The following is a 12,878-nucleotide window of genomic DNA, read 5'->3' as shown; positions in this document are numbered from 1 at the left end:
TACACAGTACATAGACGAAGGATATCCTTTAAAGATATGTCTGACTGCTGACATGATACAGAGGCCATGACCAGAATTCGGTACGTTCCTAGCTCCTAGGGGTTTAATTTGGACTCACATAATAATGGTGAATCTTACAAGTTTCTAAAAATACACATATTCAACGAACAAATAAGCGCAATAATTACTTGTAGTAAAATTGTAGTTAGAAATAGTTATAACGAAACGTGTATTGGGAATAATACGTAAGTGTGTAAATAAAAAAAGTAGACACTAAAACCAACAAACAACAATCGTTGTCATTTCACCTTAATAAAAAAAGCCATTGCAAATTGTATGAGTTCTGCATATCATTTGGTATAAAATATATTAAATAGATGTTACATGTCTCTATCGTAATTAAAAAGTCTTCAATCATCAATATTTCATAAGAGTAGTAAAATGAGGTTTACGGTAATGGAAACGTAGATTTCAGATAGCTCTATCATATTCTGAAGCTGAAAGTGTTTCGTATTTATTGCCAATAACATTGAGCTCGAATCTATCATAGCACTTGAAGTCAATAATATATAAATAAAAGTAAATCTGGCAGCGGACTATTACCGGCGTTACAGTGGTCAGGAACATCGATTGAAAGCAATACCTATTTACCAGACGCTGTGTAAAATATTTATATTGTATAAAAAAATCAAATCTTTGTGAATTTATTGTTTGTGGTTTTGTGAAGATGGGACCAGAAACGAATTATTTGGCGTCTGTGGAATTTGAAGTTCACGGTCAGGTTCAAGGTGGGTTATTAAAAAAAATGAAAGTGTTTGTATTGGCGGCAAAATTTCTAAGGTCGAATTGAAGGTAATAAACATTATAATTGGGTTATTAAATAACAATAAATTAGTAAATTTTAATAGAAATTTATCTGTTTCAATTTATTATTCCGGCCTAAGACTGAAAATTTTCTATACGCTTCTAGAAACTAATCTATCGGAATAAACCTGGCAATATAAATATAGGTATAAAACAACATTTATATTTTATTCCTTGATCTCAGTTTTATAATTAACAAGCTTTCCGCCCCCGCCCCGTAGATAAAATGTATTGGTAAGTATTTTTAATTTAATGTTGGTTTTATTATATCAGCGGTTATAAGCGCCAGAAATATTTATACAAGTAAATAATTATACATTCTTCTTCAAAATATGAATATAGCTTTCCGCCCTATTTCCGCCCGCGGTTTCCGCGCCCGTATGGTCAATGGGAGTGAGATTTTTACTGCGTTAAAATAATACATAGTTAATCCTAGGCTACGCTAGCCTACACGCTATCTCTAACCTCATATTATTATAATAATTATTGCTCCATTGATGTCGCAACCAACAAAAAAAAAACAAACACAAGTTCGCATATAATATATAAATGAATGTGATATTTTAATAAGAGTTGAGCGTGCAAATAAAAAACGTACTCATATTTAAAATAAATTTGATTGAACCACCAAAAATAGGTCGATACTGGGTCAACGAGGGATATAGACTATGGAGGATCGAACTGGGTTAGCCATGATTTATTGTCTTTCAATATATAAATAGCGTTCATAAATCATATGCTATTGAAATGGATTTCAAAATGAAAGGCCGGTCTGAAAAATATATAAAAGCTCTAGCTGCTGTACCGCACGATTTCACCCGCAGACAAACCCGCGGGAAAAAACAAGTATTCATATATAAATCAAAATTAATGTATTCAACATTTTACAGGATGTTTTTTCACAAAATATTGCAAGGAAATGGCAGAACAACTGGGCATCGGTGGTTGGGTGAAGAACACTAAGAAAGGGACCATTGTTGGCAGGATACAAGGCACTAAAGATAGCTTGGATAAAATGTAAGCATAATAGGTTTAAAAGTTCTATAGCAATGTTCTATTTCATCTCTTTTCGAATTCGAAGATCCCTCTTCTTTCACTATTATGTACTAACTAGATTTCCGCCCGCGACTTCGCTCGCGTTTGCAAAGGAAAACCCGCATAGTTCCCGTTCCCGTGGGATTTCCGGGATAAAAACCATCCTATATGTTAATCCAAGTTACCCTCTATATGTGTGCTAAATTTCATTGTAATCGGTTCAGTAGTTTTTACGTGAAAGAGTAACAAACATCCATACATCCATACATCCTTACAAACTTTCTATCTTTATAATAGTGTACTGATAAATTAAGCCTAAGAATTTATATGGAAACAAATGATGGTGAAAACAATGAATAGTTAGGTAGTCTAGTCTAGAGTGAATAGGCTTCATCTAGTTTCTAGGCAGACGCGCTCCTTCATAGATCACATCACCGCTTTACATCAGGCGGGATAGTGGTCATACACGCCTGCCTATCAAGTATAAAAAAAAGTTATTATACAACTTTTCTAGGCCTAATCTAGAATTGTGGTATTTCTACATAAATAGGTACCTACTTTTTATCCGGTTACTTCACATTTGAATTTGAATTAGCGAACAAAGTCATAGTACCTAAGTAAGTAATTGCAGTGGCTGATTAATCGATCGATGAGTCGGAAGAATTATTTTGATATCTATCTATGATAACTTTTATTTTTTTAACACCTTATCTACACAATAGGTTTTAAAGCAGACGTTAACAGTGTAAATCGTTATCACTTAAAATTAAAGTGATTGATTTTATTAATAGATAACGTAAAGTACGAAATTACTTATATCAATAATACTTATATCAACAAATAACATCAAAGCTTTATATGGAAATGTAGAGCTTAATATTATTATCTATTATATGTATTATGTGTCTTTCTAAAACACACAGCGTTGGTGAAGAAAGCTGTCTATGAATCCTATATATCTCTATGAAAAAGGGTCACCTTACCGAATATTGATGGATTTTTCACCTCACTAGCAAGAGCGCGTCCCTAGTATGTCATCTGTCATCGCCAATTTGACATCACCTTTGAAGCGCTGTCATCTGCCTCTGCCGGCATAGCGTTTATGAATTCGTGCGCAATAACATCGCGCAGAATATAATTAGTATTTATCTCTAGTAAAAGTGATCAGATTAAGTTACTTTTACCTTAATAAAACACATAAAGCGTTAAATTTTAGTAGTAATTGGTTTAGGAACGGAATTAGTTCCAATACGAAACACAAAAGACCACGTTGTCGGAAGAAAATTCGAAAACCGGTGCTTTGGTATGTATAATAGTGGCGGGAACTCTTTTTCGTCCTCGGAGGACGAGAGAAGCAATGGTTCGTCACTGCCCAAGAGACCGGGAGACGAGAAATTCCGTAAGTACAATCAGACTTGTCATAACATGTCCGGACTCGTGCATAGAATTCCATGCAACACGTGGCATACATATTTTCACAGTATTTGACACAAATACATCAATATTTAGATGTAGGTAATTAATAATAAAACACAATGCATGCCTATAGTGAGATCGCTATATTATCATCGGGTTTCTTTATCATACACAGGCACATTGGTTACTGTGTCAAGTATTGCTTTTAACCAGAATTGTGAGAGATCGTTAGGCTACCTAGGTAGAAGGTACTTAGGTTTATGGAATCGACCATGATTCCCTATGACTAACGAGCCCCAGCAGCAGGTAGTGAGGTATCTCAATCACTTTGACCATTCAATTGTAACTACCTCAACAAAAGTGAGTACCTACTACTTAGTGCCCACTACTACACAATTAATTCAAGACAATTAAGAGGTACTTATATTTTAGATAGGTACAAAACCTGTCTATCACAATATTCTAAAGAGAAGAAATTGTTAATTAACTATTATAATATAAGTTCAATATCTATCATGTATCAAACATGTCACATATAGATTTTACATTACTTAAGATATGATATAGAATGTATAATGTGAACAGTGGTCTCACACAATTTTCAGTATGAGGTACTGATTACTACAAGTTGAGATTACCTAGTTTATGGTAAATAATTCTTAACATAAAGAGCGTGTTTTCATAGTCAATTGATACCAGAATAAGCTTTGATTCTATGGGTACTTATTTGAATAAGTATTGAAAAATCATAAGAAATAGACATTGCATATTAGGAGATGTAGATATGTTTATATACATTGTCATCATCAAGGACCCATATTTACCATATCCCCGAACAGTTGAATGATATCTTTCTTAGTTATAATGTTACCGATGATACTGATGTTTTTCTAATTCCTTTCTTACTTAAGTGAAAGAGCTTGCCTTAGAATTAACACACTCAGGTGTGATAACAATTCTATAATATCAACGGTAAAGTGACCAAGATCTTTGTATTTTTTATTTGTATCTTCTACAAAGATATGTACTGAAAATATGTTGAAGAAAGGTGTCCTCAGTCATGATTAGTATGGTTAGTGGTGCTGAAGGAAATGGTTTAGAAAATTCCAGAAAAATATATGCCATACTTACATTCAGAAATGCTTCTGGCAATAAAAGCTGATGGCTCCGCCAGGTTGATATTCAACCTGAGACATCTAGGTATTAACCAGGTAATTTTGATACATATCACAGGTTATAACGGTAATTAAATTTTTATAAAGCCAGAATTGACTTGTACAATCAGTTATCATTGGCCTATTTTCTGCCCGCATATGGCAGCCATTTCAAATGGGTCGCGGAGACCCTACAGGCTGAAGGTGCCCGCTTTCTGTTTTATTTAAACTATTAACTTTTGGTCTAACTACTAAGACCAATACAAAATTAACTTCACAGGTCCTGTAGACTGTGAAGATTTTGGAAAAGCTTGATTGGCATTACAGCCACATAAAGTCCATTACCTTCTGGTTTAGTTAAACAATTATCTTTTGGTCTACCAGAACTATTCCAATTTAACTTCACAGGTCGCGGAGACCATGAAGATATTGGTAAAGCTTGATTGTCACAAGAAGGGTCACAGCCTTCTGAGTTATTTATTTAACAGTTTTATGTACCGTTACAAATTTTATAATCATATCATAATATTAAAAGAAAAGGAAACATACATAGCACATAAGGTGACCTTATCGCTTATCAGTGATCTCTTCCAGACTGCCCATTTAGTTAAACTACCTGGATTATTCTAATTTAACTTCAGAGGTCTCGGAGACCATGGAGATTTTAGTAAAGCCACAGATTGGGCCACACCTTTCTAGTTAGACAATTATCTTTTTGTCTTCAAGGATTGTTCCAATTTAACTTCTCAGGTCGCGGAGACCATAGAGATTTTGGAAAACAGGTTTGGCACATCAATTACAAAATGTACATTGTAAATCTAGATACTTGTGCCTCATGGATGACACTTTAGAAAATATGTCTGTGTTATTGCCAGTCCTAGAAGCCTCAAAGATAAAGCATACTGTTGTAGACAGTAATCATGTCTTGCCCTAATAAAGAGTTGCAGACAGTTCTATACATCTCACACTGAGAGGTGGCAGACTGTACAGTTGTCGCCTCCAGGTATTTCTCTAGAGTCTCGCTCACAGCAGACCAAGAGAGAAAGGCTTTATCCCTCTACATGCTATACAAGACTTAAGAGTTGTGGAAAAGAAACATAAACAGAAATGTCTTTGTAAAGAACAAGTTTCTCACTTCCTAACTTCAGATGCCGCGGATGCGGGCTGAGTAGGACATCTGAACAGTACTTACCTGTCAGAGAAGTGGAGAGGGAAGCAAAGGACTTGGCACAAAAATTTCTGAGTTATATGTAGTATACATAGGTATGCAATTCTTTATTGCTTCTGAGCAAATTGAAATGGGCGCACATCCTTTAGCCCAAGCTAGCAATCAGGTAAAAATCAAAATACAAAGGTTGCTAACTCCCTTAGCTCTCACAACTGAGTAACTTTACCTAGCTGAGAAATTAGGATAACTCTTGGCACGCTTCCAAGACGCCTAAATGGCTTTTGGTTTAGATTGCCGCTCAAGAAATCAACCTGTACCGGAGTGGCTTCTCCTACCTTGTACAACAGGAAATATATTTCGGAAGCTCCTGATATGGACCATGTCGCTACCCAAAGGAGTGCTTTAGTGCCAAGGCGTATTTGCCATAGCCCGCTCCGAATTTTGCGACATCTGCAGTCGTTGATGGAGCTGACGCCTAGACTGAATATTCCTTTCCAAGGGTAATCCTACAAGTGTACTAGCGCACCTCGCACCCCGGGACCGGGGCAGATACATAGCACCCAAGGGTGGCTTATGGTTAATATAATAAATAATAATAATATACGGACATTTCTCCGCAACTCGGCGTCAAGCGCCTAAAGATGGCTTAGGGTTATTCTACGAAAGAGACTTAAGACTATTATGGTTATAGGTGTTTATTAACCCTGAAGTCATGAGCACTCAGACCATTGGTGAATGGCCTTATCCCCCAACTGCTCAGTCAGAAAAAGGGGGGGGGGGGAGGAAACAGCCCATTGTAAAACAAAGGAGAAAGGGCAGTTAAGTTGTGGTGCCCCCCCACAGTGCCAACATATGATCCTCCAAGCAGAAGGTGACTTCCATAATGCAAAGAATGCAATGCTAATAAAAAAAAAATAAAAAAATCCTTGTAATCTAGTACACAGAGATTCTATTTAATTAGCTTAAGTCTATAATAAGCAAGCTGACCCTGTTCCCTCAGGAGCTTTTATGCTATTATTGGGGTCAGACCGAGAAGCTCATGACATGAACATGACTTCTGAAGATCTCAAAATAAAGTTTTTTATCACAGCAAAAGAAGATTATAACCTGACCTAAATTTGGATATAAAATGGATACAACAACACATTATCCATCAGGTGGTCGGTTGTGAGGACACCCAAACACATAAATATGCCCAGTGACCCATGTGGAAAGGATGGTTCAAGTAACAAAGGACTACTTTTCAGTCGTAAAAGTAGATAATTGATTCTTGTCTATAAAGGGGCGGACCCTTAAAGCTTGCAACACAAACCTTTATCTCTGACTAGATAAGGTCCTTCCAGATCTTAAAGACAGTAAACGTAGCAGCCCTGTCCAGCAGTGGCTTTAAGAAGGTGGTAAGAGCACCTACCCGTTGAGGCAATGGAAAGACCATACAGGCCTTTATAAAGTTTTACTGTCAATCAGTCAATTTAGCCAGTGCCAGTGAGTCTGGTTTACTTTAAGGTAACCTTAAACTGTTTAATGAATTATTTTATTCAGTGTAATTAATTTAAGATCATAGTAACGATCAATGTGTAACAAACATGCTTAATGCTTAAGGTACAGTTGTGTTAACATTGGTTATTATAGTTATTTTATATACAGATGTTATTTACTGTAGTATTTAGCGTTAGAGGCTCCATTGTTTATCCTTGATGACATTGATCTTCCTTTGAGTTATAATTTTTAAAATGTTATTTTTATCTTATTATTTGAACTTTGATTTGTTTCAAAGATACAGAGAAATAATTAATCAGTTCTTAGGTTCTAAGACTTAGTTCATTAGTATTGGCTTATGATTATCTGAGGAGAATAATTTAAAATTTAGAGGATATATGGTTAGTTCTTACATGAAAGAAAAACTATTTTTGTTGTTGCTACATAACTAGGGAATGCAATCCGGATTACCCGAAATCCGATAAATCCGGATTTTGCTCGAATTTAAATAGGCTTTTAAATCCGGATTTAAAGAATGGAATCCGGATTTTTCGAACATATTAGCACAATACAGGGTGTCTCATAAGTACCCAACGATTTCATGATGCAAAAAATTTAACTAATTATTGGTTTTAAAATATAATATTGACAAATTTAATAGAAAACAAAAGGAATTTTTATTTTTTGAAGATTACATCGTTGAGATGGCGTCCATTACGATGCCGACATTCTTCGAGTCTTTGGTGAAAGTTTCTGAAGAAGAGGTCTATCTACGGACGCAATTTTTTCTCCGATGTTGGTCTTCAAGTCGTTCAAAGTTTGCGAAGAATTTTCATACACATTTGACTTAAGATACCCCCATAAAAAAATCGGGTTGCGTCAAATCCGGGCTTCTGGGGAGCCATTCAATGTCACCCCTTCTTGAAATGACTTTTTCGGGAAACAATTGGTGTAGGGCTTCAGTTGAGTGGTTAGTTGTATAGGATTTGGCTCCATCCTGTTGGAACCATGTCCTGACATTATAATGCTCACATTCTTGAAGCTCTTGCTCGAAAAAGTTGCGTAGCATGGCCACCTAATGCTTATTTGAGGTTGACGTCGCACCGAACTTGCCACCAACTCAATGTTTTCATCCGTTCTTACACTTCTTGGGCGCCCAGATTTCTTGCTTCCTGTTGTGTTTCCGGTAGTGTTGAAACTCCGGATCCATGAGAGTATGGTAGAGTTGCTGGGCGTTTCATCAATATGCCTCAATCGATAATTGAGACGATACAGGCGCCGTCGATTTATTGTTTTGAAAATAGGCGCGAACGCAAAAACCGCGTTGCTCTCCCGTGAACGACATGGCGGCAACTAAAAATTCTTGGAACGCGCTAGCTAATGCCGCACTCACCGCTCCCATCAGTTGCGCCGGCTAGTCTAGACACGCTTTTGAAATCGTTGGGTACTTATGAGACACCCTGTATTACAATATTTATAGGTTCTAATGTTTCTTGCGTTAGACGATAGATGGCACTGTAAGTGCATCGCAAGCAGTCGAATTTGGCGCGAATCGCGACACGTCGCGAAGCGGGCCTAGAAATAATACGTTTGAATTTAGATCTTATCACATTGCATTACTGTTGACTTTTGTTTACAACAATTTATCACCATTCGAAGCGTCGACTGGAACGTATTTCAGCTTACGCTGAGAAATAGAAGAAGTAATTTGTAAAACTGTGGACTTGGAAAGCCGAAATAATCTTCAAGTGTCTGAGTCTGAGGCTAATACAGTCGAATCGTCGAAAGCAACATCGAGACAACGCGAATTGACTGAATCTAAGCATCTTAGTTATAGAGACAAATTGGATCTGGAATTAACAAAAATAAAAATGATTGGCATTGGGGAAGAAAATGTGCCCAGACGGCAGCCAGAAACTGACATACTCAGCTTAGTGCGGGTAGAAATGGCATTATTTGAGGAAAGTGGTTCGCGAGGCCGATACTTGGAGGCCGCCTACAAACATCTTTTATGCAACCCACCGACAAGCGTTGAATCAGAGCGAGCTTTTTCCGCAGCAGGAATCATCTGTAACCGAATTCGCAGCCGGTTAAATGACACTACATTAGACGCATTGTCATTTTTGAGGTCTCATTTTATGTCTCAAAAACAAAAGTAATTTTAGATTATATTGTAATAATCTGTTTGCTCATTGTGTTCATGAAAATTTGAATTTTGTTATTACTGATTTTGATAAAAATAAGAACTCTGATGGAAAGACTGTCATCATTACTAATAAAGAATGAAAAAGCAAAATAGGATTTTGCTTACTGATTTAGAAAATTGAAGCTGTTTCGTTTTATATGTTTGTATATGATGAAAACTCTGTTTGCAATTTATATTGTTTCTATTATCTAAGAAAATATTAAATGTTTTGTTATAATGTTTAAGTATGTCTGATGGATGTGACAAGGAGTCTGCTTTATGTTTTTTCTTTACCAAAGTGTAAAAGTTTTAATTTTATTAGAATTTTAGAGTTTGTCTAGTTAATTTCTAGGTATTGAAAAATATAAATACATTTGATTTAACTAGGATTCATGTTTTTTTATTGATTTTACATAATAATAAACGTTTCAAACGGAAAAGTTAAATTTTTCATTAAAAATCCGCTAAATCCGGATTCTCCGGATTATTGTATAAATCCGTTTTTCAAAATCCGGATTTTGTAAAGTAAACGGATTTGCATTCCCTATACATAACCCCCTTGTATTGTTTTTAGAATTTAAAATATAACTTTATTTTACAATACAAGAGGTTCATTTAACATTCTGAAAGGAATGAAATTTAAGTTGTTAATACTCTTAGGTATTACAATATTAACAAGATAATTTATTTTCAACATAGCGTTTGTATGTCTTTCTTCACCAGCAGATATCAAACACATCTTCACCAACGCTGTGTGTTTTAGAAAGACACATAATATTGATGTTTTGCATTAAAACAAAACATGTATTATGTGTCGAATAAAACACACAGCGTTGCAGTTTACTGCTTGCTGATGAAGATGCTATGCCGGCAGAGGCAGATGACAGCGCTTCAAAGGTGATGTCAAATTGGCGATGACAGATGACATACTAGGGACGCGCTCTTGCTAGTGAGGTGAAAAATCCATCAATATTCGGTAAGGTGACCCTTTTTCATAGAGATATATAGGATTCATAGACAGCTTTCTTCACCAACGCTGTGTGTTTTATTCGACACATAATACATGTTTTGTTTTAATGCAAAACATCAATATTATATTATATTACCTATAATCTCGAAGGTCGAAAAAATATATTTTTTTCCATTTGCTTCGCGCGATGTTCATTTGTTTTTAAGCTATTGCATAGCTTCTATCGCGGGCCTTGAGCGTGGGGACCGAATCCAGAAATTCCGTAACGAAAAACCTCACGCTCCCCACTCCGACGGGTTCGGAGGTTTGGCTTGAAGGCATGCTTTACCGCGGTTGTCCCCGAGTGCCACACGTCTTTTTTTATTTCTATGGTTTGTCTGATGGCTTGCAATCACCACCCAGCCATGCGCAGAGAAGTCTCTGGACTACCTTCCTGCAGAGGCTGAGACAAAACCCTGTGATGACGGGTGTCTTTATAAAAAAGCATGTGCAGAGGTAGTGCCTTTGCTTTAAAGATAATAATAATAATAAGGAATGCAGGAACGAACTGTTAAGGATGAGGAAATAAAATCGGGACTTTAAATGTTCTAAAATTTCCGCCAAAAGCTGAAGGGGGTCGTTGGAACTAGAAATAAAACAAGAGCGGGCAAATTGCCCGTGACTATATCCGCAATACATTTCTATTGGATTCGATGGTAACAATTACAATACAATCGCAAATCACGACTCTAGTGAGTTATTTATACGTGTTTTGTTGTTTTGTCAAATTAATGAATCTATTAACGAACATTGAAGTCACATTTTTTAACCCTAGAAAAAGAGAAAAGCGCAAAGAATAAGTAGTTTGAGTTTGAAAGAAAATCCTACTTCCTATAGATAAAAGGTAGATATTTAAAATTTTGTTTGTATGTCTGAATCTTAACAAAAACTGGGCACTCGGCAATCTACGGGCGTAGCAGACCATCAGAAGAAAACTCTACTAAATTAATTTAAAAAAAAAACACACACACAAACATAGCTCTTAAATGTTTTTCAGCCTAAAACCTAACCTTGTTCACAATGTAACCTATAACACACTAATTATACTATTGGGAAGCAGCCAAGCAGTTCCGTATTCCAATTAGTTGCCTGTCACCTCAATGCCAGCGATATAAAGCTGTTAGTAATTAATTAATATTGTTTTTAAACAATGTAATCTCAAAACGATTTACATAAATTATAACAATAAGGATGATTTTTCACGAAAAATACATTTGCAATGTTTTTGTTTTTGTTTATGCTGAATTGCATCTTGCCAAATTTATCACTTTCTGATGTATTTTGCACGCCTCATAAGCGAAGCGTTGAGGTGGGTACTACTGTCACTTCGCGCAAAACATCTGATTTTTCAAACTAAAAATGTCTTTATGTATCATACATTGCACTTGTAAGATAATACATACACACACATATTAAGAAAAAACACTATTTTTAACGTTCATGATATTTTTGATGTCATTTTTGTTATTTAAACTAGTTAAAAAACAGTTTAAAAAAGTTCTGTCTTGGACGTCCGTGTGTCTGTATGTGCGGATCCTTTTTCTTGTTAACACGATAGCGACCGAAATACTTTACTAATCGAGTCTTTTTTTTTCTCTTACGCTTGAGTATGCTCAGGAATAGAACCCTTTCATTTTTCAGGGTCTGATTCGATGTGGTTTAATTGTTATTAAATAAACAAAAATAATAATTAATAAATATTTATTAAAAAAAAAATATGAGGCGTGCACTTTTGGATTTTCCAAATTATTTTTAAATATATATGGTATTGTTTTTTTCCTTTTAAGGTTCGATTAAAATTTTACCAATGGATAAAAGTCCTATATTTGTATGGTGCCCACCTATTTCAAATTTTATCTAGGCAGTCGTTTTACCCTATAATTTAAGTGGATGTGAAAATAGTCCATTTCTGGAAAAATAGTCTTGCATGGTTTCACATATTCTTTGTTTATCTAACCTTAGTTTTAAATTGTGTTTCTTTGTTCACAGGATCGATTGGCTGAGCACAAAAGGATCTCCTGATAGCAAAATAGAGAAGTGTGATTTATCAAACTTTGAATATGTGGCGCGACTGGCTTTTAACAACTTTAGCATACGTTTTTAATCTGTTTAATAAATATTTTTCATATTTCATATTGTTTTAATAGACTGGTTTACATAACCACACGATAACCATCTTTATCAAACAACCTGGTTACCTCTGGCTATTATATTTCATGATTTAACCATTTTGTTGAACATGTAGACGAAATTTTCCTCTTCCAGCAAGGTGTAATATCCTGTTTGCTCGTAGATAAACAATTAAAGATTATTGAAACTCGTGTGAAATGGATTTGCCCCATACCACGAACGTAGTGATTATATCCTCTTTGCATACCACATTGCATACAGTACGTGGGTCGTGGCGGCTCGGAACATCGAACGATCTGATGCGCAGAAAACTGTTTTAGATATTACCCGGATACCTGCGCGCTCGTGCATTCGAAGTAAACTTCCGAACCGCCATTAAGTTCGAATCGAACTGTAACCACGGTTCATATCTACGGGACTTCACTTTCAACCTTTCGA

The 12,878-nt window shown here is 35.7% G+C and overlaps 1 protein-coding gene across 1 annotated transcript; it reads left to right on the top strand.

Annotated features, from left to right (window-relative positions):
- The first annotated feature begins 617 nt into the window (after positions 1-617).
- On the top strand, positions 618-12,441 carry LOC149909163 (acylphosphatase-2). The gene is made up of 3 exons (XM_090101406.1): positions 618-788; positions 1,755-1,881; positions 12,300-12,441. The coding sequence occupies exons 1-3, from the start codon at positions 728-730 to the stop codon at positions 12,412-12,414; spliced, it is 303 nt and encodes a 100-aa protein (XP_089957532.1). The 5' UTR covers positions 618-727; the 3' UTR covers positions 12,415-12,441.
- Positions 12,442-12,878: the final 437 nt, after the last annotated feature.

Source organism: Colias eurytheme, chromosome 4 (genome assembly GCF_061535395.1).
Source record: "Colias eurytheme isolate Ceu_HAF_F1 chromosome 4, ilColEury1 Martin Lab GWU primary, whole genome shotgun sequence".
NCBI classification, from domain to species: Eukaryota; Metazoa; Arthropoda; class Insecta; order Lepidoptera; family Pieridae; genus Colias; species Colias eurytheme.
This window is presented reverse-complemented; position numbering and strand designations above follow the sequence as displayed.

Excerpts from the sequence above, each read along its gene's own strand:
- LOC149909163 (XM_090101406.1), top strand. The coding sequence starts at position 728 with ATGGGACCAGAAACGAATTATTTGGCGTCTGTGGAATTTGAAGTTCAC. Across the intron at positions 789-1,754 it reads AGTTCACGGTCAGGTTCAAG|GATGTTTTTTCACAAAATAT; the intron begins GTGGGTTATTAA and ends AACATTTTACAG. Across the intron at positions 1,882-12,299 it reads AAAGATAGCTTGGATAAAAT|GATCGATTGGCTGAGCACAA; the intron begins GTAAGCATAATA and ends CTTTGTTCACAG.